At 43.2% G+C, this 24,528-nt stretch overlaps 1 protein-coding gene across 1 annotated transcript in view; it reads left to right on the forward strand.

Annotated features, from left to right (window-relative positions):
* The window catches only part of LOC103210666 (dedicator of cytokinesis protein 8), a 249,080-nt gene that overhangs the window by 52,814 nt on the left and 171,738 nt on the right, over positions 1–24,528 (forward strand). The window contains exons 10-13 of the mRNA XM_007956577.1: positions 2,684–2,843; positions 5,976–6,106; positions 6,507–6,600; positions 7,413–7,575. Coding sequence (XP_007954768.1) covers positions 2,684–2,843; positions 5,976–6,106; positions 6,507–6,600; positions 7,413–7,575 — 548 coding nt within the window. The remainder of the gene's footprint in view (positions 1–2,683; positions 2,844–5,975; positions 6,107–6,506; positions 6,601–7,412; positions 7,576–24,528) is intronic.

The raw sequence follows: 24,528 nt of genomic DNA on the forward strand, positions 1-24,528 counted from the left end.
TCCTTTTTTTGGTATTTTCACGCAAATTCTTCTGCCAATTGGGGTTTAGTCCAATTCTGTATCCTTCCCTTCAAGGCTCTGGGGTCCACAATTATCTTCTGTGTCTGTGTTAATTGGTTTCCCTTTTCTTTGTTGAAGAGGGTCTGTGCAATCCTTCTGCCTAGTCTGCCATCTTGCCGGAACTCCCCAGAACACGCAGAAATTCTTAAGAGTACACCACAAAACAGTTAATGGGGCAAGGTCTATACTAAGTCCTCAGAGGAGACACTAATGAATTGTGTTATAAAAAAAGAAGAAAGAGAAACTGATCATTGATGATCCATTTTTCAAAAGGAATAAATTATTTAACTCACTAATGATTGTATCACCAGCCACTCCTCAGAAGGAAGATTGGGCAATCTACTTCCATACTGATACCACCTTGGAAACCCAAGGAGGGGTTGCAATGAGCCAGATCCGACTTGATGGCAGTTAGTTTGCTTTTTGAGTAATGATGATATAAGGAGCTCTGGTGGAGTAGTGCCTAAGGCATTTGACTGCTATCTGAAGATTGGCAGTTCAAACCCACCAGCCACAACTCAAAGGCAATGAGTTTGATTTTTGGATTAGGAATGATGATGTGAGAGCCCTGGTGGCACAATGGTTAAGCATTCAGCTGCTAAACAAAATATTGGTGGTTCGAACCCACCTAGTGACTCTGTGAGAGAAAGGCTTAGCAATCTGCTCCTGTAAAGATTACAGCCAAGAAAACCCTATTGGACAGTTCTCTGTCACTTGGGATCCCTATGATCAATAGTGATTCAATAGCACACAACACAGTGATGATATATGCCAATGTGTAATCAGAGAACTTGGCTAGGATAAGCCACCTCCCATTGTCTTAGTTCTGTGGCTCTAGCCCAGCTAGTTGGGGTGACCATGGAGACCCAACAAAACCAAACAGCACCAGAGCTCCATTGACCTTCCTCACAATACAGGCCACTGTCCTGTCTAGTAGGATAATGGGGTGGTGCAAACAGTTATTACACACACAGCTACTAATTGAAAAGCTGATGGTTCAGACTCACCCAGAGGCTCCTCAGAGGAAAGGCCTGGTGATCTGCTTCCAAAGGTCACAGCCATGAAAACCTATGAGCAGTTAGTTCTAACACACATGAGTTTGCCATGAGTTGGAATTAGCTTGACAGCAACTGAGTATTTTAGGGGTAGTGTACTCAGTAAGCTCATTATCACAACATGGGTATGGAACTTGTGACAATGTCTTTCCTCAGCACCAATTTAAAAGGTTCCTAGTATAATTTTAAAAATTTGGAATAGCACTTATGTAATCAGCATCCTAAGGAGCTGTGGTGGTACAGTGGTTAAGGCATTTGATTGCTGACCAAAAGATCAGTGCTTCAAACCCACCAGCCAGTCCACAGAAGAAAGATGAGGCAGTATGCTTCCATAAAGATTTACAGCCTTGGAAACTCTATGAGGGATATTATGAGTCAGAATCGCCTCCGTGGCAGTGAGTTTGATTTTTTTAATCAGCATCCCAAAGGACTTGGCTGCTAATGGAAAGGTCAGCAGTTTGAACCCACTAGCCTCTTTGTGGGAGAAAGATGTGGTAATCTGCTTTTGTAAAGATTACAGCCTAGGAAACCCTATGGGGCAGTTCTACTCTGTCCTAGAGGAACGCTATGAGTCGGAATTGACTTGATGGCAGTGGGTTTGGATTTTTTTGGGTTTTAATCAGCATCCTACTACAGAGTCATACTTTTCAAGTAAGATTTACTGAACTCAAAAGCCTTTTTAGAAAACCTCCCTTTTATTCTGAATTTAGAAAGAAGACCTTGGAAGTGTTGTCAACCTAATAAGGAAGTTGTTAGGAACCTTTATGGGTCTTTTTGACACTTTCCAAGGTAACTGTTGAAAACCAGGTTAGCCTGGAAGCTTGATAAATGTTATCTTTTTATCTTTTTAGCCTCAGAGTCCCCCACCCTCCTTTGAATCCATGTCACATTGTTAACCCCATAAGAAGCACTCATGGATTGTTGTTATGTGCCGTCGAGTCAGACCCGACTCATAGCGACCCCTCCTTGGGTTTCCAAGACAGTATCACTACAGAAGTAGATTGCTCAGCCTTCCTTCCGAGGAGTGGCTGGTGGGTTTGAACCATCAGCCTTCTGGTTAGCAGTCAAGTGCCTTAGGCACTATGCTACCAGAGCTCCTACTCATGGATCAGCACATTTATTTATTTATTTTAATTGAAGGTGCAATGTATTGGTTGAATGTAGCCCATCTTTAAACCCCTCCTTTTTTTTTTTTTAAATCTTTTTTTGTCAGGCTTCTGGCTCCAGTCAAATCATGTTTTTCTTGTTGGCTCATTTCATCACTTGGTGTTGTTGTTAGGTGCCCTGGAGCTGATTTGGACTCATAGCAACCCCACGTGTTACAGAGTTAGAACTGCCCTGTAGGGTTCTCTAGGCTGTACTCATGATGGGAGCAGATCACCAGGGCTTTCTCCCCTAGAGTCACTGAGTGGGTTCAAACCACCAGCCTTTCAGCTAGCAGCTGAATGCTTAACTATTGCTCTACCAGAGAAGTTCAGAGATGGCTGTCATATCCATGTCAGAGGCTGTAGACTTGGGGTTGATAGTGCACTGCTTGTTTTTGATGATCTCTTTCCATTTTTCTCTAGAGTAAAGACAAGATTGAAAAACTCAAACTTCAAGCAGAGTCCTTCTGCCAACGTTTAGGGAAATACCGGATGCCCTTTGCCTGGGCTCCCATAAGCTTAAACAGCTTCTTCAACATCTCCACCCTTGACCGGGAAGTAACTGATGTGGAGGCCACGGTTGGTAAGGTTTTCAGCCTTCATACCAGCTCTAACGTCAACTGCTCAGTGGGGCTGTGGGAGCAGTAGAGTCCCTGGGTGGTGTAACGGTTAACACATCAGGCTGCTAACTGAAAGGTGGAGGTTCAAGTCCACCTGGAAGAAAGGCCTGGTGATTTACTATTAAAACTCAGCCTTGGAGCCCTGGGGAGCCTGGTTCTGCTCTGATGCACATGAGGTCACCATGAGTCAGGCTCGACTTGGTGGCGACTGGTTTGGTGTTTTGGGGGGTGGAGGTGGGAGGAGTGAGAAGGAGATAGGATAAAATAGGGTTCTAACTGAATTACACGTGCTTGATCAGACAGTAGTCTGCAGAACAATTGTGAACATTTGCATATATTGTGAACATATATGCTCCTCTTATAGTAATATTTTTGATGGAATGTTCTGGATCAACTGACACATCAAAAAAATTAATTTTCCATAGCCACCCCTTGCAAAAATAAAATCCTTGAAAATAACGAGAAAATCTAGTAACCAGTGGGTTAAACAAAGGTGCCATGACTGACTCCTAAATACAAGAAAAGCTAACTGTCTCAAGGATTTCTCTCAAAAAGCATAACTCGGCTTCTGGGCACAATTTTCAGTCCTTCAATGTTTATTTGGCCAAGTGCAATAAAGAGAGTGGGTGTGAAAAGAATATCTCCTTACTGTTCCGATGTCTTTAGCATATTTCTTTCTCACCTCTCCTTCCACCAGAGTCATTTACTTCCTTTGGAGTTTGGGTGAGGAGCTACTGCAGGGTTCCAGAATTTTCAAGTAGACCCCACCCACCACCTGTGGTAGAGTTTGTGTTTTCCTAAATGTCTGGGTGTCCAGCAAATATTTATTTCTAGGTTCCCATTTCTCAGGCATTCCTTAGCTCTGCCACTTGAGATATGTTGCAGTTAGTGGGGAAGTCATGGAAAGGGTAATGTGTTATTACTGCTGCTATTCTGAGGAGCCCTGGTGGTGCAGTGGTTAAAGCACTTGGCAGCCAACCAAAAGGTTGGTGGTTTGAGCCCATCAGACATTGTGTGGGAGGAAGATGAGGAAGTCTGCTTCCATAAAGATTTACAGCCTTGGAAACCCTGTGGGGCAGTTCTCCCCTGTCCTATAGGGTCACCATGAGACAGAATTGACTCAATGGCAGTGGGTTTGATTTTTTTTTTTATTTGCTCCTATTCTGGAGTTATTGTTGCATAATTAAAACCAGTAAAATCAGTTGCTGTTGAGTTGATTCCAACTTATGACGACACCATGGCTGTCAGAGTAGAATCATGCTCACAGGCTTTTCAATGCTGATTCCTCAGAAGTAGATTTCCAGGCCTCTCTTCCAAGGCACCTTTGGGGAGACTCAAGAGTCCAGTCTTTTAGTTCATTACCAGTCAGAATCCATGGGTTATTTCTGATTTATCAATAGCAAACCTGATTGATCAAATTGCACCCTGACCTTCGTCACATTTTTTTTTTTTTAAATGCCAACTTGTATATCAACCCCAGTAGCCTTACTTGAAAATGTTAAACAGAGTGTAGCAGCCACCATAAGTAGGGTGAATTCAGGCACAGGGCATGCTGGGACCTCAGGGACAGTCAGGGTGGGAGGAAGGGGAAGCAGCTCCAGGATAAATGAACCTACCTACAGAGGCTGGTTCTTCAGAAGCAATCAGAAGATGCAGTGCATGATGCTGGGGCAGCCAAGTTTGGGTGGGCGCTGGTGACAAGAAGAGCCAGCTGAGCGTCAAGGCAAGAATCAAGGATAAGAGGACAATCAGGACTGGGACTGGCACGATTAGAGTTGTAAGGAGTTTGATAAATCAGAACCCCTTTGAACTATAGTATAAAAGGAACAAGATACATCCCAAAGGGGAATAAGAAATGGCGAAGCAGAGTATGGGGTCCCAGATCAGAGTATCAGTGTGATTCAGAATTCTGACCCCCATTGGGCAGGTTGACCAAGACAGGGACTCTGTTCTACTGCCTGGTCCACGTAGTGGAAGCAGAGGAAAACTGGGTTGAGAAGGTGGGAAGGCTGACCTGTGCCTGTTTGGGTCACAATCCCAAATGCCTGTAGGGGCATCTGAGTACAGGACTCTCCCAATGGAATTCAAATGTAAAAATAAAACAAAAGCAAACACAGTGCTAACTAAATAAAACATCTCTGCGGACTTTGCTTGGCTGTGGCTGGACTCCTGCTGGTGGCATCTGGTCTACCCTGACCTCTTCGTAGGAGGAACCATGGCTGCTCCTGGCCTTTCCACTCTGGTCAGAGTTGGATTAGATGCTTAGACACAGGGGTAGGGCAACAGGGACTCCAACAGGAGGGCTAGGAAAGGCAAGGGCCAGTGGGGAAAATGTCATTCAAAGCAATGTGGCCACGTTCAGTGTTCTTATTCACTGACTTTGTTGTTATTGTGAGCCCTGAGTCGATTCTGACTTATAGCAACCCTACAGGACAGAGTAGAACTGCTTCACAGGGTTTCCAAGGCTGTAATCTTTACAGAAGCAGACTGTCTCGTCTTTCTACTGCAGGACAGCTGGTGGGTTCAAATCGATGACCTTTTGGGTAGCAGCTGAGTGCTTAACTGCTGTGCCACCCGAATTCCTTCTCAATAACTTTCAGTGTATCTTATATATGATACTAGGAGCTCTGGTGACAAAGTGGTTAAGGCATTCGGCTGCTAATCAAAAGGTTGGTGGTTCATACTCATCCACACTCCACAGATGAGACAGTCTGATTCCATGAAGATTTACAACCTTGGAAACCCTGTGGGGCAGTTCTACTCTGTCTTATAGAGTTAGCATCAACTTGAAGGCACTGGGTGTTTTAATATATGGTAAGGAATCCCTGGATGGTGCAAAGGTTAATGCTCAGGTGCTGACTGAAAGGTGGGCGGTTCCAGTTCACCCAGACGTGCCTTGAAGGAAAGGCCTGGTGATCCGAAGAAACAGCTTTGGAAACTCCCTGGAGCACGGTTCTCCCCTGACACACATGGGGTTGCCACATGTAGGAGTTGACTCACTGGCAGCTGGTCCTATTCTCTATGGTGAAGTGAATACCTGCTTGTGTTCTCAAACAGAAGGGTATGCTGTACAATGGCCTTTGTTTTCCTTGAAGGGAGAAGCTCTGTGGGTGAGCGGAGGACTTTGTCCCAATCCAGAAGGCTTTCTGAGCGAGCCCTGTCCTTGGAGGAAAATGGGGTTGGATCCAAACCTACTATCATGACCATTACCAACTTCTTCAAGCAGGTATCTCTCCACATTACTTTGTGTCTGGGCTTGGCCCATCTGGCAGGGGTGCTGGATCTCTAAGAGGGGGGCGTACAGATAGTGTTTCAGAGACAGGGCTGGGGCTTGGAGCAGAGCGACAAGGTCATTATCCACAAAATAAGGATGATGTTGCTTATTCCCTGGGTTGTCGGGAGTGTAAGATGGCATGATGAGAGGCTGGGTGACAGCAGGTTGGGAGGAGTAGAGAAGGAATATTTGACAAGAGGTTGAAGGAAATGATTTCAGAGTTGCCTACAATTCTGATATCTATGAAAGACAGGTTAGAAAACAACTTAAAGAGAAAAGACTTCCCAGACACTGCTGGGCCCTGACCCAGGAGTCCAAGATGAGTCTATGATAACACACTCTCTCTCGGCAGGAGGGAGATCGCCTGAGTGATGAAGACTTGTTCAAGTTCCTAGCTGACTACAAAAGGCCCTCATCCTTGCAGAGACGGGTCAAGTCGATTCCAGGTAAGGACACTGGTCTTTATCTTCTATCACCGAGCCAGAACCTTGGAGGATTAGACATGTTATGTGTCTCCTGCTCAAATTGATAAAATCACGTGTGCCAAGTGAAACATGGGATTTTGCTTTAACGGTGAAGAGTGTGACTTGGTCTACATTCTCAACAAATCTATTAATATTTTCTGTTTTCCTTTTTTAAAATATTGCTTCTGTCAGTAAAGACCATACTTTAGATTGGGGCTTTCAGATCAAACTGGATGAAAACCAGAAAACCAAAAAACCAAACTACCTGTCATCATATTGTTTCAGACTCACAGCCAACCACTATGTGCCCCTTTTGCTCAAGGGAAATATTAAATGGAACCCTCTTAAAAAGATAAATTAGTAAAAGTCAGGTCCGTAGGTGGAAGGTGAAGGCTGTGTCCTCACCTTCACCTCAATGGCTCCTGAAGCACTTCTGCAGCACCCTAGGGTACCAGGGAACTTAGTCTGAAAACCACCAATTTTTTGCAACGAGTGAAAGCTACTTAACTATGTACTGTTACAGAGCGGCAGTTCCAGAAGGGACTTTGAAGATGGTTTGCTCCATCCTGCTCATTTCTAATTTATAGAAACCAAAGCCCCAATATTGCCATGACATGCAATTCTTCAAACTATAAGAAAATACCTGGCAGTTCCAAAACTCACTCTCCCTCAGCATATACTCACTTAATTTCATAGAATACAGAGTACAGCAGTCTTTCCTGATTCCATTGTAACATGGCAGATTTTGTTTGTTTGTTTGTTTTGTTTACTGAAACATCCTGTTTGCCCCTTAGGCTTGCTTAGACTGGAAATTTCCTCAGCTCCAGAGTCACTCAACTGCTGTCTGACTCCTGAAATGTTGCCAGTGAGACCATTTTCTGAAAACCGTACACGTCCACACAAAGAGATCTTGGAATTCCCTATCCGGGAGGTATATGTCCCTCATACTGTGTACAGGTAAGAGACAAAGGCTTTTGGGAGATTGTCACACCCACATTCTGAGTTTTGTTTAGTGGCTGATTTTGTGTTCCTCAGCCTGAATAACTAAAGTTGGGGGAAATGAAATGTGTTTGCCTACCTAGAAGTTTAATTGCTAGATCTGTAAGTTTAATAGCGGTGTATTTCATTAGGCAAATGTGCTGCAAAAGACCTCTTTTTTTTTTTTTTTTTTTAATTGTGATTTGGGTGAATGTTTATAGAGCAAATTCACTTTCCATACAGCGGTTCACATGTGACATTGACCACAGTTTACCACAATGCAACAGCTCCCTCCTACTTCCTTCCCATAATTACCTCTTCCCTGTGTCCATCCCTCCATACACTCCTGCCCCCTGAGCTTTCTCCCTGTGCATAACAGCCCTTCTCTCTCCCGTGATTGTTCTCTCCAAGGAGTGTATCTACTTGAGGTAAATGTTCAACTCATATGCCTGTCTTTTGTTTGGCTGGAAACCACAGGTGTGGGTTCAATTCCAGATCTGAAGGGCAGCTAGGGGCCATAGTCTCAGTGGTTCCACCAGGCTCTAGCAGACCAGCAAATCTGGTCCCCCCACCTTTTTTTTCCTCCAAATGATTTTGAGTTTTGTTCCACATTGTTCTCCCTCTCTATGTGAAAGGACCTCTCTGAAGTGTTAAAAAGCAAAGATATCATTTGGAGGACTAAGGTGTGCCTGACCCAAGCCATGGTATTTTCAGTCACCTTATATGAATGCAAAAGCAGGACTGAAGAATTGATACCTTTGAATTATGGTGTTGATGAAGAATATTGAATACATAGCATAGTGCCTAAGGCACTTGACTGCTAACCAGAAGGCTGGCGGTTTCAAACCACTAGCCACTCCTTGGAAGGAAGGTTGGGCAATCCTACTTCCGTAGTGATACTGCCTCGGAAACCCAAGGAGGGGTCGCTATGAGTCGGGGTTGACTCGATGGCAAACAACAACAGCAACATGGGCTGCCAGAAGAATGAACAAATCTGCCTTGGAAGAAGTACAGCCAGAATGCTCCTTAGATGCAAGGAGAGACTTAATCATTTGTACTTTGGACATATTATCAGGAGGGACCTGGAGAAGGACATCATGCTTGGTAAATTAGAGGATCAGCAAAAGAGAAGGACTGACACATTGGCAAAAAGTGGTCTCAGACATTGCTATAATTGGGAGGCTGGTGCAAGACTGGGCAGTGTTTTTGTTCTGTTTTACACGGGATCTCCATGAGTCAGAATTGACTTGATGTCACCTAACAACAACAAAAGAGCACAATGCAAAGGCAAGCATTGTTTACTAGTTAAGCTAAACTATTGTTTGGTTTTAAGAAGACTTCAGGGAATATTTTCTGTTTAAGATTTAAGGATCATCTCAGGGCAATAGTTTCAGGAGTTTATCCAGCCTTCTTGGATCCAGAAATCCTGGATTCCATGAGAATATTAAATTCTGTTCAGCATTTTTCCCCTTTTGATCAGGGTACTTAGAATCTTTGATTAATTTTATGTCCTGGTTAAGGAAGAAGAGGTACAGTGAACTTGGATTAGACGTTTACTATGTGAAAGCTGCAGGGAACTCAGTGAGCATCTTGTTTAAATCTCTGCTGCTGTTGTTGAGTTTCTTTCCTAGCTGTCACATGCTTCATAGTGGTTTTGATTAGGTTGAGCTCGACAGAACCCAGTCCTAGACTAACCCTCCCCTTTCCCGCACCTCCACTTCTCTTTCACAAAATGGAAATGGAAAGAATCAAGTCAAATCTGAACCCTAGGTAAGACTGTTAAGTTGGGCAAAGTTGTCTTGCATAGCGTAGTGTTCTAATTTCTACCAATCTTTCCCTCTTTTTGTCCCCTCTTGTCATCTTCTCATACTTCAAAAAATTTGTAACCTCATGGCTTCTCTACCCCCAAAATAAATCAATAAGAAGGCTCTTCTCAAGCAAAGATCTCTAAGTTCATTCACATTATGGTATCAGTAACAGGTCTGATTTAAGTCTTGTTTCTCCTGCAGTATTGTCATTGCAGTAGGGACAGCCATTCCTTGTTCTTTTAGAAAAGAGTCCCTTCAGCTTAGTTGAATATTTCTGAATATCATTCTATATAGGTTTTGGCACGTAGGTTACTGTTCCCTGTTGACAACTCTATTTCTGTGCCTTTAATCCTACTAACAGCAGCCCCTGGGTGGCACAAACTGTTAAGTGCTTGCCTGTTCACTGAAAGGTTGGAGGTTTGAGTCCACCCATAGGCACCTTGGAAGAAACACCTGGTGATCTACTTCTGAAAAATCAGCCATTGAAAACCCTATGGAGCACAGTCCTGCTCATGGGGTCTCCATGAGTCTGAATTGACTCAACAGCAGCTGATCTGTTGTTTCTTTTTAAGTCCTGGTCACAGCTGCATACCTTTAAGGAAATAAATGACAAATTGATAGAACAGATGCATTCTGGAATAAGTCTGTTTTATAGTAGAGTTATTTTGTGAATTTGAAGTATGGCTTGATTTAGAAAAATCTGATCCACCTGTAACTTTGGAGAATCTATCTACTGGGCCAAGCAGTGACTACTTACACCAACAAAGCCAGGATTCAAATTTCTAATCACTGTGCTTTTAACATAAATGGCGGGGCACCTTTGGGTGAAGGATACTATTGTTGTTGTTGCTTGCCACCAAGTCAATTCTAACTCATAGCAACTGTGGTAGTGAAAGTTGTGTGTCAAGTTGGCTGGGCCATTATTTTGAGAGGCTTGGAAGCTGTGATGTAGTTATTCCACATGGTAAGATTAGACATGGTGTAATCACCTCCATGGTGGAGTCTGCTATGAGCAGTTAACCAGTTGAAGGGGAGTTACCTTTGGGGTCTGGCCTACTTCTAGTATGTATGGAAAGACTCCTGCATTTGACTGAGTCTTCATCTCCAGTTCTTGGACTTGAGCCAATGACCTGCCATGTTGCCTGCTGATCTTGGGATTGTTGCCTTTGCAGCCTGTGAGCCAACAGTCTTCTGTTTTTACCTGTCAATCTTGGATTCATCAGTCTTAGCAGCCAGAAGCTGTGTGAGTCAGGAGAAGCCTCCAGCTTGCTCCAGTCGGCCAGGAAGGCAGAGCTGAATCCCAGTGTCCAAGGACCTCCACCCAGGCCCTAGAGCCAACACTCGGAACTTAGACTTCTAGCCTAGTCTTCCCCTAGAACAGGCACTCTGAATTCAGACTTCTGTCCTCCTAAACTGTAAGAGAATAGATTTCTGTTTGTTGAAGTCATCCATTTGTGGTATTTCTGTTATAGCAGCACTAGAGAACTAAGACAGCAGCTCTGTAGGACAAAGTAGAACTGCCCCCATAGGGTGTCTTAGGCTATAGTCCTTATAGAGGTAGATCGCCAGGTGTTTCTCCTGCAAAGTTGCTGGATGGATTCAGACTGCCAAACATTTGATTAGCAGCCAGGCACTTAACCATTGAGCCACTAGGGCTCCTTCCTATACACATAACCAAAAAAACCCAAACCCACTGCTGCTGAGACAATTCCAACTCATAGCGACCCTCTAGGACAGCATAGAACTATACTGCAGGATTCCCAAAGCTATCATCTTTACAGAAGCAGACTGCCACATCTTTGTCCTGTGGAATGGCTGGTGGGTTCTAACTGCTGACCTTTCAGTTTGCAGTCGAGCGCGTAACCACCACGCTACCAGGGTGACTTCTATCCCTGGCAGGGATTGTGAATTTGGAAAAAGGCTTTGATTCTGTAAGACAGTGCTGTGGGTTGGGAGAGAGACAGATGCCAGCCGTTCCTAGAAGCAGACTCTTTGATGTGGTAAAAAACATGTAAAACTGTTCACTACAGATGAGTAAGTAAGCCCAAGCTAGCATGTGTTTACCTTGTTTATTGGGTGGTCAGAGGCATGGACAGACTAGTGATTCCTGACACAGACCAAGTAAGAGGCTTAGAGAAATCCCAGCCAGATAGCAATTCTGATGGGGGCAGACAGCTAGAAAACTCAGGATGATAACCAGTATCCGTCTGATCTGAGTTTGTCATTACTTTCTCTGTGGCCAGATTAAAGAAACACTTGCAGTGAGCCCAGAAACACATTTGAACTGACCCTTGTCCCTTTTTCATGTGGCCCAGCAGCTGGTTGAGGCCAAATGAAAATAGTGGGATCCAGGGCCCAGGCCTGGCCTGGTGTTCATGGACCTGTGGTCCTGCAGCTGCCACAAGGGCATGTGTGGAGCTCACAGGTGCCAAGGTTATAATGAGCTTATTCAACACTTTGGTGGCCTTTTAACTGGTGATTATATTAGAGAAATCCACATAAAGTGTTTTTGCATCCCTCTTGCGGTCCTCAGAGCCACTGAGGTCTTGTTTATCCAATTATCAGACTTGTTCCAGAGGGCTCTGCTTGCTGAGAACAAGTCTACCCGTTGAAACACTATTTCTTTGGTGGACAATTAGCTGTTTTCTAGGCTTCTCCCTTTTCAGCCAGTTGTTCCCAGACCAGAAGACAGGATTCTCAATGCCAGCCTGGTTTCCAGCCTGACAAGGGTGCCTCTCACATCACAGTGTAGTTTAAGGGATTGTTGTTGTTGGTTGCTCCCCCAACTCATGGCCACCCCAGGCACAATGGAATGAAATGCTGTCCACCTCCATGATGGGTGATGGGTTGGACAGTTGTACTCCATAGAGTTTACACTGGCTGAGTTTTGGAAATAGATCACTAGGCCTTCCTTCCTAGTCCATCTTAGTCTATAGAAGCTCCCCATTAATCTGTTCAGCCTCATAATAGCACATAAGCCTCCACTGACGGATGGGTGGCTTCTGCTCATGAAGTGCATTGCCCAGGAATTGAACCTGGATCTCCTGCATGGAAGGTAAGAATTCTACCACTGAAGCACTACTGCCCCTTTGTGCTGTAAGCACAATCCTTTAGCGTTATTGCTAATTAATGATTGGTGGTTTAGGATCTCTTTAAATCACTCTCAAAACAATGGCTTGCTTATATCACTGTCAAAATCATAGCTCTTCATTCTGTATTGTTTCTTTAGTCATCTGAATTTTATTTATTTTGGAATAGGTAGCCTATTCAAAATGTAAAAGGGTCAAAAGTGCAAACAGTCATGATTCTTCCTACTACTCCTGACCTCCAGCCCTCCAGACCGCCCTTGGGAGGCAGCTATTTTGATTAGTTTCAGTATGTCCTTACAGAGATAGGCTGTGTCTATACAGCCCAGTCCAGCCATGTCATTTTCCTTTCTTAATACAAATACAGAATCCCTGGTGGTGCAAACGGTTAGCACACTCAGCTGCTAACCAAAAAGTTGGTGGTTCAAATCCACCCATTAATGTGTCAGGAAAAAGGCCTGGGGAGCTACTTCTGAAAAATCAGCTACTGCCAACCCTATGGAGCACAGTCTACTCTGACACTCATGGGGTCACCATGAGTACGAATCGACTTGCCAGCAACTGGTTGGGTTTCACACAAATAAAGCATAATCTGCATACTCTTCTGCTTCTGTGTGTCTTCACTGAACACTGTATCATGAAGAGCAGCTCTACATAAAGGAACCCTAGTGGCGCAGTGGTAAAGCACTTGGCTACTAACCAAAAGGTTGGTTACCCACCAAAAGGTTTGAACCCACCCCGTGGCCCCATAGGGGAAAGACCTGGCAATCTGCTTCTGTAGATTTACAGTCTTAGAAACCCTATAGGTCAGTCCCACTCTGTCCTGTAGGGTCGCAGTGAGTCAGAATTGACTTGACAGCAGGGAGTTTGGTGTGGGTACTTGACTTTGCAAGGAGCCCTGGTGGTGCAGTGGCTAACTGCTAAGCTGCTAACCGAAAGGTCGGCAGTTCAGACTTCCTAGCTGCACCTCCGGAGAAAGATGTGGCATTCTCCTTTGGTAAAGATGACAGCCTTGGAAACCTCATTGAGCAGTTCACTGTGTCCTAAGGGTTGCTGTGAGTCAGAATGGACTCAACGGCAACCACCCCCACCACTTAACTTTGTATTTGGTTTCAATAATTTATTAAGAATACTTTTCTGATGCTTGCTCCAAAACTCAGTCAGTGACTGAGTTGTTATTATTAGATTTTTTAAAAATTATTAGTTTTTTATTTTTGGAATGGAAAAAATATGGAGGTATCAAATTACTTATGGTTAACCCTTTCATGACCCATAGGATATATAATGCCCACCTACATTTTCCACCTCTGTAGGAAAAGGACGCTCCTATCCCACTTTTAGTGTTTGCTATAGTGTTGGCAAGGAGCTCTGGTAGCATAGCAGCTAAGGCACTTGACTGCTAACCAGAAGGCTGGCGGTTCAAACCCACCAGCCACTCCTCGGAAGGAGGGTTGGGCAATCCTACCTCCGTAGTGATACTGCCTCGGAAACCCAAGGAGGGGTCGCTATGAGTCGGGGCCGACTCGACAGCAAACAACAACAACAACAACATAGTGTTGGCAGGGGCCTGTAAAACTGCCTGAATCTGAAGAAACAGGCCTCATTGTGCCAACCACAGAACCAGAGACCCCTTGGGACATCTCTGTCCCACTAATTGTATCAAAATCCGTATTACCTCAGTTTTTTTTCATTTCATTCAAAATGACTTCCATTACTGAAAACACATGGTTTCAACAAAAAATTCAAAGCATAAAATAATTCAGCCTTTAAAGGATTAATTAGCAACTGGTGTAGTGTCTATGACATTTGACTGCTAACCAGAAGTTCAGACCTCTGGTAGCATAGCGGCTAAGGCACTTGACTGCTAACCAGAAGGCTGGCGGCTCAAACCCACCAGCCACTCCTTGGAAGGAAGATTGGGCAATCTACTTCCATAGAGATACTGCCTCAGAAAACAGGGAGGGGTCGCTTTGAGTCGCACTGGACTCCACGGTAGTGAGTTTGGTTTGGGCTGGCTTGGAAAGGTTTTGAAAACATACTGTTCCAGTATAACTTTCTGCCACTAGAGGGCAAAATTCTCTCACTTTTTTGATTCAGGCACAATTAGACGTTACAGTTGCAACACAGATGAATTTGTGGTTATCAAAGTAGAACACACATTTTACTTTTTGCCATTTAAACACAGGACTGAGAAAAACTGAAAATTATTCCAGTGGCTCAAGAGAACTTTGGTGCCATTTTTCACAGAGGATTTTCTTCTAATCTGTTAGCTTCTGCCTCCTTTCATTAGTGAGTACTGAAATCACGCACTGTTTTGGAAGGTGCAGTAGGGAGGAGCACCTGTAGTAGTGTTGCATAAAGGAGCTCTGGTGGTGCAGTGGTAAGTTCTCGGTTGGGAACCAAAAGGTCTGTAGTTCAAATCTGTCAGCTGCTCCACAGGAGAAAGATGAGGGTGTCTGCTTCTATAAAGATTTACAGCCTTGAAAACCTGTGGGGCAGTTCCACTCTGTCCTATAGGGTCACTGTGAGTCAGAATCCACTCGACGGCAATGAGTTAGGTTTTTGATTGATGGCTGAGTGGGAGAGAAAGAGACAGAGAGGTCTTTATTTGGGATGTGTGTGTGTATGTGTGTGTGTGTGTGTTTGGCTTGTTCATTATACATATTTACACATTCACCAATTCTGCCTCATATACAAAACTAAAAGAATATGAAGAATTTCTGTGGCCTCCATAGGTGAGACAGTATTAAAATAGTAATAGGGAGGTGCTGCTGTAAGTTAGACGTTCCTGGGTGGTGTGAGTTAAGTGCTCGACTACTAGCCAAAAGGTTGGCGGTTTGAACCCACCTAGAGGCACCTCAGGAGCTCTGGTAGCATAGTGCTTAAGGCATTTGACTGCTAACCAGAAAGCTGGCACCTCAGAAGATGGATCTGGAGATCTGTTTCCAAAAGGTCACAGCCCTGAAAACATTATGGAGCAGTTCGACACTGACACACGCAGTGACCATGAATCAGAGTTGACTCCCTGGCAACTAACAGCAGTGATTTAAGAAGGATAAAACTGTTGTTGGCTGCCATCAAGTTGGCAGTTTGCCCTGAACACTGAACACACATGGACCATCCCTCGCAGCCTGCAAGCTCATGACCCTCTGCCTGTGGTAGCATCGTTCCAGCAGTCATACTGACAGATGGCATCCATTGGTACACCCATCCCCTGGGCTGGGCAGAGACCTTACAGTGCTATTAAACTTTGTGCCTTATCTAGTACTTTAGGGAGGAAGCAGCAGCAGCACTGGGAACCTGTTAAATTTTTGCAAAGTCAAATGTGTTTTCTATATAACATTGTTTGAAAGCATATCTATAGAACAAGCACTGTAACAGATACTTCCATGACCCTGTGTACAACTGAATGAAACATTGCCAGGTCTGTGCCATCCCACAGTTGTTGCTGTGTTTGAGGCCATTGTTGTAGCCACTGTGTCAATCCAACTCACTGAGGGTTTTCCTCTTTTATGCTGACCCTCTGTCTACCAAGCATGATGTCCTTCTCCAGACACTGGTCCTTCCTGACAACAGGAAATGTGAGAAAAAAAGCCCCATTATCCTCACATCTAAGGAGCATTCTGGCTGTGCTTCTTCCAAGACAGATTTGTTTGTTCTTCTGGCAGTCCATGGTATATTTAAAATTCTTTGCCTATACCATAATTCAAATGCACCAATTCTTCTTCAATTTTCCTTGTTCATTGTCTAGCTTTTGCATGAATTTGAGGTGGTAGAAAATACCATGATTTAGGTCAGGTGACATCTTTGCATTTTAATACTTTGAAGAGATCTTTTGCAGCAGATTTACCCAATGAAATAACGTTATTTGGTTTCATGACTGCTGTTTCCATGGCCATTGATTGTGGATCCGAGTAAATGAATTCTTGACAACTTCAATATTTTCTGCATTTATCGTGATGTTGCTTGGCAGTCCAGTTGTGGGGATTTTTGTTTTCTTCATCTTGAAGTGTAATCCATTGGTTGTAGTCTTTGATAGTCAGTAAGTGCTTCAGTTCGTCTTTGCTTTTAGCAAGGTTATGTCATCTACATATCACAGCTTGTTAATGAGTCTTCCCCCAATCTTGATGGTGCATTCTCCATGTAGTCCAGCTTCTTGTATTATTTGCTCAGAAAACAAATTGAATAAGTATGGTGAAAGTTTACAATGCTGATGGACACTTTTCCTGATTTTAAACCATGCAGTATCCCCTTGTTCTGTTTGAATGACTGCCTCTTGGATATTCAGGTTCCTTATGAGCATAATTGTTTTCAAATTGCCATGCTTTGCAATGTTATGCATAATTTATTATGATCATTCAGTCGAATGCTTTTGCATAGTCAATGAGACAAGGTAAACATCTTTTTGGTTTTCTCTGCTTTCAGCCAAGATCTATCTGACGTAAGTGATGGTATCCCTTGTTCCATCTCCTCTTCTGAATCCAGCTTGAATTTCTGGAAGTTCCCTGAAACTGTTTTTTAATTATCTCCACTGAAATTTTACTTGTGCGTGATATTAATTATATTGTTCGATAATTTCTGCATTTTGTTGCATCACTTTTCTTTGGAATAGGCACAAATATGAATCTCTTCCCATTGGTTGCCTAGGTAGCTGTCTTTCAAAGTTCTTGGCATAGACGCATGAGTGCTTCCAGTGCTGTATCCATTTGTTAAAACATCTCAATGGGTATCCCATCAATTCCTGAAGTCTTGTTTTTCACCAATTCCTTCAGTGCAGCTTGGACGTCTTCCTTCAAAATCATTGGCTCTTGATCATATGCTACCTCCTGAAATGGTTGAACATTGATCAGTTCTTTTTGGTAGCGACTCTGTAATCCTTCCATCTTCTTTTGATGCTTCTTGCATCGTTCAGTATTTTGCCCATAGAATCCTTTAATATTGCAATTTGAGGCCCAAATCAGTTCTTTGATTCTTTCAGCTTGTGAAATACTGGGCTTGTTACTCCTTTTTGGTTCTTTAGCTACAGACTTTTGTACATTTCGTTATAGTAGTTTGTCTTCTTGAGCTGCCCTTTGAAGTCTTCTGTTCAGTTCCTTTATTTCATCATTTCTTCCATTTGCTTTAGCTGCTCTGTGTTTAAGAACAAGTTTCAGAGTCTCTTCAGACATCCATTTTGGTCTTTTATTTCTTTCCTGTTTTTTCAGTGACCTTTTGCTTTCTTCATTATGAAGTTCTTGATGTCATCCCACAACTCGCTGATCTTCAGTCACTGGTTTTCAATGCATCAAACCTATTCTTGAGACCATCTCTAAATTCAGATGAGATATACTCAAGATTGTATTTAGCTCTGTGTACTTGTTTTAATTTTCTTCAGCTTCAACTTGAACTTGCATATGCCCAATTGTTGATCTGTTCTGCTGTCAGCCCCTGACCTCATTCTGACTGAAGATATTGAGCTTTTCCATTGTCTTTTTCCACAGATGTAGTCTGTTTGATTCCTTTGTATTCCATCTAGTGAAGTCCACATGTACAGTTGCCATTTATGTTGTTGAGGAAAGGTGTTTGCAGTGAATAAGTCGTTGGTCTTGTAAAATTCTGTCACGTGATCTCCGGTGTCATTTCTATTACCAAGGCCATATTTTCCTACTACTGATCCTTCTTTGTGCAGAAGGAAGACTGGGCAATCTACTCCTGTAAAGATTTACTGCCTCGGAAACCCAAAGGGGGTCACTATGAGTCAGAATTGACTTGATGGCAGTGAGTTTGGTGTTTCAGTTTTTGGCTTCTTCTTTGTGAAGAGCTCTGGTGGTATAGTGCCTAAGGCACTTGACTGCTAACCAGGAGGTTGGTGGTTCAAACCCACCAGCCACTCCACAGAAGGAAGACTGGGCAGTCTACTTCTGTAAAGATTTACCACCTCGGAAACCCAAAGAGGGTCACTGTGAGTCGGAATTGACTCTATGTCAGTGAGTTTGGTTTTTGGTTGATCTTTGTTTCCAGCTTTCACATTCCAATGACCAGTAATTATCAATACATCTTGATTGCATGTATGATCAATTTCAGACTGCAGAAGTTGGTAAAAAACTTCAATTTCTTCACCTTTGGCATTTGTAATTGGAGCATAAATTTGAGTAATAGTCATATTAATGGTCTTCCTTGTGTGTGAATGGATGTTATTCTGTCACTGACAGCATTGTACTCTAGGATAGATCTTGAGATATTCTTTTTGACAATATCTCTTCAATTTGTCATAGTAGACCACATGATTGATTGATACAAAATGGCCAATACCAATCCATTTTCAGCTCACTAATACCTAGGATATCAGTCTTTAGGCATTCCATTTCATTTTTGACTGCCAGTTTTCCCAGATTCATACTTTGTACATTCCATCTTCCAATTATTAATGAATGTTTGCAGCCGTTTCTACCCATTTTGAGTCATGCCCCATCAGCAAATGAAGGTCCCAAAAGCTTTACTGCATTCACATCATTAAGGTCAACTCTACTTTGAGGAGGCCGCTCTTCCTCAGTCATATTTTGAGTGCCTTCTAGCCTGAGAGGCTCATCTGCCGGCAGTTCTGAAACATATCAGGCAGTGTTCCACTGTTATTCATGAGGTTTTCGGTAGCCAACTTTTTAAGAAGTAGACCGCCCTGTCCTTTTTCCTAGTCTGTCTTAGTCTGGAAGCTCCACTGAAACCTGTCCACCATGGGTGGCCCTGCTTATAAAATGAAATACCAGTGGCATAGCTTCCAGCATCACAGCAACTCACAAGCCCCACGGCACCACACATTGACAGATGAATTGTGGTTTGAATGTGTACAGGACTGAAAAAAGAGTCTGCAAAAGGGAGAAAAAAAAATCCACTTTAGCAACAGCAAAAACTGGAACTGTGTTGTCATGTCCATGTGTTTTTGTCCACTGGCAGGTTTGTTTTAGGAAACTATTTGCAAAGCCTGAAAAAAATGTGTACTTTTAGTCTGTCAAAGCAGCAGATAGGCACTGAGGTCAGCCTGCATGTGGCAACTCTGTCTGGTGGCTTTTAAAATGCTGCGTGGTACAGATTTGGCATCTAAACAGTGTCTTTAATCTTGAATTTTAGGTCTTGGATGAAGTCAGATATTATTGAATCATTTATTTCATTTTCATTTGGCATTGGCGGGGCTTTCATTAAAAATTTTATTATTTGAGAAGGAGAGATCTTTGTGGTAGGTATTCTCCGGCATCCTGGTCATCTTTCATCTGGCCTATTGCAGCCTCTTTAGGAGTGAGCCCTTAAGTAGCTTCATTAATAGAGCCAAAACTAGGACCAAAGACATATTATTTATAGTTTTAGAAATTCCCAAGTGTGTATACTTAGTTGGAGATTGGATCAACTCCAAAGAGGCTATTTTGAGATTAAGAATATTTTCCTATAGGTCATAATGAAATAAAATACAGTTTTAAAAGATCCCTGTGGAATGAGCCCCTTGAGACTGTAGATCAATTATCCTCCTGCCCAGCACCCAGGACTTTGCTCACCCCACTTCCCCCATGCCCCTCACCACACAGTCACTTCCCACACATCTGTAGCACTGTAGACGTTATTTAATTCTTCGCATAAAGCACTCTGATCGAAATGGAAAATGGAGTTTGAGGAGGTAGATTTTGAGCACCTCCTCATATAATAATATATAATATATTATATATTATATTGTTATATTAGATTAGATTTTGAGAAGAGTTCCAGTATCTTCTCATTTAGGAAAAAAAGTATGTTCTTATGAAATGTTTTCTGAGCGTAGACTCATTGAAAACCATGCTCTAATAGCCAATGGAGGGCTCCATCTATTGAACAAACTTTTTTTTTTTCCCCAACTTTTTATTGTGATTTGGGTGCAGTGTTACAAAGCAGATTCATGTTACATTCAACGGTTCATACACATTTTTTTTTGTGTGACGCTGATTAAAATCCCTACAGAGTAACAGCTGTCCTCCCACTTTCTCCCTGTGGTCACCCTTTCCCTGTGTCCTTCTTGTCTATGCACTCCTGCCTCCTTTACCTTTCTCCCTGTGCAAATGCTGCCCTTCTGATCTCCCATGGGTGATTGTTCTAAAGACTGAATCTCCCTGGTGTAGTTGTTCAGCTCGTAGACCTGTCCATTGTTTGACTAAGAGTTAAGCCATGGGAGTGACTCCAATTCTAGGCCTGAGGGGTAACTAAAGGCCTTCATCTTGGAGGTTTCACCAGCCTCTGTCCAACCTGTAGGCCTGGTCTTTTTTATGTTTTTGATTTTTGTTCCACATTTTTTTTCTCCCACTCTGTCCAGGATCTCTAATTTTGATCTCTTTCCAACTGGTAGCTGGGCACCATCTAGTTCTTCTGGTCTCAGGATCATATAGGCTGGCATTCTCATGGTCTGTTAGTCCTTTGGATTAGTTATTTCTGTGTGTATTTTATTTTCTTCACTCTTCTTTGCTCTGGATGAGGAGAGACCAATAGTTGCATCTTAGCTGGCTGCATGCAAGCTTTTAAGACCCCGGTTGCTATTCACCACAGTAGGATGTAGAAAAATATTTTTGTGTACTATGTTGTGTCAATTGAGCCTGATGTCCCCCATGACCATGGTTCCAAGCCTACAGACCTAGCAAGTCATTCCCTCAAGGTGCTTAGTTGTGGCTAAGAAGTTATCCTAACTTTGTCCCCTGTTAGTTCTACACTGCATACAGACCTTTTTATTTTGTTGTTGTTATGTACGTCAAGTCGGCTCCAACTCATAGCGACCCCTCCTTGGGTTTCTGAGGCAGTATCACTACGGAAGTAGATTGCCCCATCTTCCTTCCGAGGAGTTGCTGGTGGGTTTGAACCACCAGCCCTCTGGTTAGCAGTCCAGTGCCTTAGGCACTATGCTACCAGAGCTACCTTTTTATAGTACAGACAAATATACCTGTGGGAATATTGTATGCCCAACAACAAACTTCTGAGCCCTCTTAGGTAGGAATCACAAAGACAAATAAGACCATAAATGTCCAGATAACTCAGACCCTTGAAACCACCTCCTGGATTCCATGGAGGGTAACTAAGAGTTGGGAGAAATGAGTTACCCAGTGAATTCCTTAACTATATTGTCAGTCTCAAGTTTACATTTTAGAGAAGTTGCTCTCAACTGCTAACCTAAGGGTTGGAAGTCTGATCCTACCCAAAGATGCCACAGAGGAAGACAGGCCTGGCGATCTGCTTCCATAAAGATTACAGGGGAAGAAACCCATGGAGCAGTTTTACTTTGTGAAATGTGGGGTTGCCATGAGTCAAAATTGGCTCTCTAGTCAATTTTGGTTTCCTGGTATGAGTAGTAAAGAAATTTAGGATTGGGCTCTCTCCCACCTCTCTGTGCTCTTCTCTCCTTGACTCCCCTAAGCATTGGACCTTCCCCAGGGCAGCACCATCCTCTTTTTCAATCCCCGTTCCCATTCACACCTTCAGTTTGCAAATCGACCTACTTTGTAAGGGGGAAAGGAGCTGAGGAAACGAATTCATAAGAAGTTGGAGTATAAACATCTTCCTTCAATGAATTTGCTAAGTTATGTTGCAAAAGGATCTTTGCCATGATGTATTTCGTGATTGGTAAAATTTCAGTGGATTCAATAAAGTCTGGGTTTACAAAGTTTTGAGCAGGGTTCGAGAGAGTTTTGTTTGTTTGTTTTTAAAGCAGGCCATTTCCCCAGCTGGTCCCAAGTGCTGTGTATTTGTGATTCTTTGCAATGGGAACCTGATCTGGATGAGACCTAAGACCATACCCTCCCCTGCCCCCCCTAGCTTTCTCTGGAGTCTTTTGCTCCTGAAAATTAATTGGACTTTTCTTAAGCAGGTAAGTAGGTTTTAAGGAGGTTCAGGTCCTTTCAAGGAGCCCCACAACACAGTGGTTCAATCCTCATCTGCTAACTGAAAGGTCAGTTGTTCAAGTCCACCTTGGAAGGAAAGGCCTGGAATGTACCTCTGAAAATCAGCCAGTGGAGACCCTATGGCACACAGTTCTACTGTGACACACATGGGGGCACCATTTGTCAGAATCAACTCCAAGGCCTCTGATGGTAGCAGAGTCTTAGCTCACTCATACACATGTTGACAAAGCGTGCTCCTGCTGAGAAATACACCCACATTAAGTTTGCAGTCATTCCAGAATATATAAACTATTGAGCTTTAAGATGTGGAGCTTTCATTTGCTTTTGATGTTATTTAAAAGGCTACAGCCTGTGTTGAACATGGGGGTCAAGCACTAACTCTCACCTTCTATGTCGTCTATGTTATGTTCAACCTATATTTAAAGATTTTTAAATTTTATGGTTTGAGAGACCATCGTTTAAGTCTCGTAAGTAGTACAATCAAAGACCACATTTTAATAAAGTTCCGGTGAGTCTGGTTGTTCACAGGGAGATATTTTACTATTGTTCTTGGAAGGAGCAGAGGGTCACAGGTCCTGGATCTAGCTTCAGGGCACCTGCATCTGAATTGCCAAAATAATTGGGTTGAAAGAATGTTAATTTAGAAAAGCAGGGTGCTTTTCATGAATAAGCCTGTTTGGAAAGCCTTGAATAAGAAGATATTGTCATTGGGTTGCATCAAGTCAATTCCCACTCATAGTGAAACCATGTGACAGAGTAGAACTGCCCCATAGGGTTTTCCCTGGTGGTGCAGCAATTAAGAGCTATCTTAACCACTTAGCAGTTTCAGCTGCTAACTGAAAGGTTGGCATTTCGAACCCACCAGTTGCTCCGTGGGAGAAAAATGTGGCAGTCTGTTTCCATGAAGATTGGAAGCAGCCTTGGAAACCTAGTGGGGGCAGTTCTACTCTGTTCTATAGGGTCATTGTGAGTCAGCATTGATTCGACAGTAGTGGGTAGTCTTCTGGGGAGCAGATTGCTGGTCTTTCTCCTGTTAAGCTGCTGGTGGATTCTAAGCGCCAATCTTTGGGTGAGCCATTAAGCATTTAACCATTGCACCACCAGAGCTGGTGCTAGTTTACTAGCTCCTCTACATCACACAGTCCCTATTGCTAGTGGTCTACTATTAAACTGATACTTTTGTCTCAAACTACAAAGAAAATGGAGAAACCAATTTCTCTGATGTTTTATTTTCCACCCGCAACCCCATACCTAAAGCCCTTTGAAGACCTACTGGAGCACGGAGCACCTCCACACATGCCATTTAAAACAGATTAAAAGGCACCCACATCCTTATTTACTGTTGTTTACATATACTTTAAATATTATTTTATGACAGTCTACAAAGTAGGAAAGCCAATTTTTCACATGTGGGTTAAACACAGTAGAGTTGCCATGCATAGCTACCCCATAGGACCAAGTAGAACTGCCCCATAAGGCTGTAATCTTATGGAATCAGACTGTCACATCTTCCTCCCAAAGAGCAGCTGGGGGGTTAGAACCACCAATCTTGTGGTTAGCATTTGAGCGCTTACCCACTGTACCACCAGGGCTCTAGCATTTAATTAAAACTTATTAAATTTGGTTTTGAGCTTTTGCTTTTCATATGTTGGAGCTAGTCAGTTTTTGGGGTCTCAAACATTTTTCTGGAATGCTATGGTGTTCATTGATGAGGCTCTGTGCTTATATGCTCATAGTCCTAAGAGTTAAAATGGCCCTCCTCACAACCAAAACCCAGCTCAAGTAGGGAATCAGCGAACACTTGCTGACTCCTGAGGAAATGGACTTCAGTGAGCAGAATTAAGGAGAGCAGCTCTCCTCAGGAAGAGTGTGAGAGGTTGTGAGGGAGGGAGAGACCGAGAGGGAGAGAGAGAGAGATTGTGAGGGAGAGAGAGAGATAATCTGGGGCAGCGAGAGATTGAGGGGAAGAGAGAAACTGAGAGAGAGAGACTGAAGGGGAGTGAGAGACTGAGGGGGAAAGAGAAATTGTGGGGAGAGAGAGAGACTGTGGGAGAGAGAGACTGAAGGGGAGAGAGAGAGACTAAGGAAGAGAGAGAGACTTAGGGGGAGAGAGGAACTGAGGGGGGAGAGAGAGAGAGAGAGAGAGAGAGAGAG

This window comes from Orycteropus afer, unplaced genomic scaffold (genome assembly GCF_000298275.1).
Source record: "Orycteropus afer afer isolate SDZICR_OR568_19922 unplaced genomic scaffold, OryAfe1.0 scaffold00637, whole genome shotgun sequence".
Taxonomy (NCBI): Eukaryota; Metazoa; Chordata; class Mammalia; order Tubulidentata; family Orycteropodidae; genus Orycteropus; species Orycteropus afer.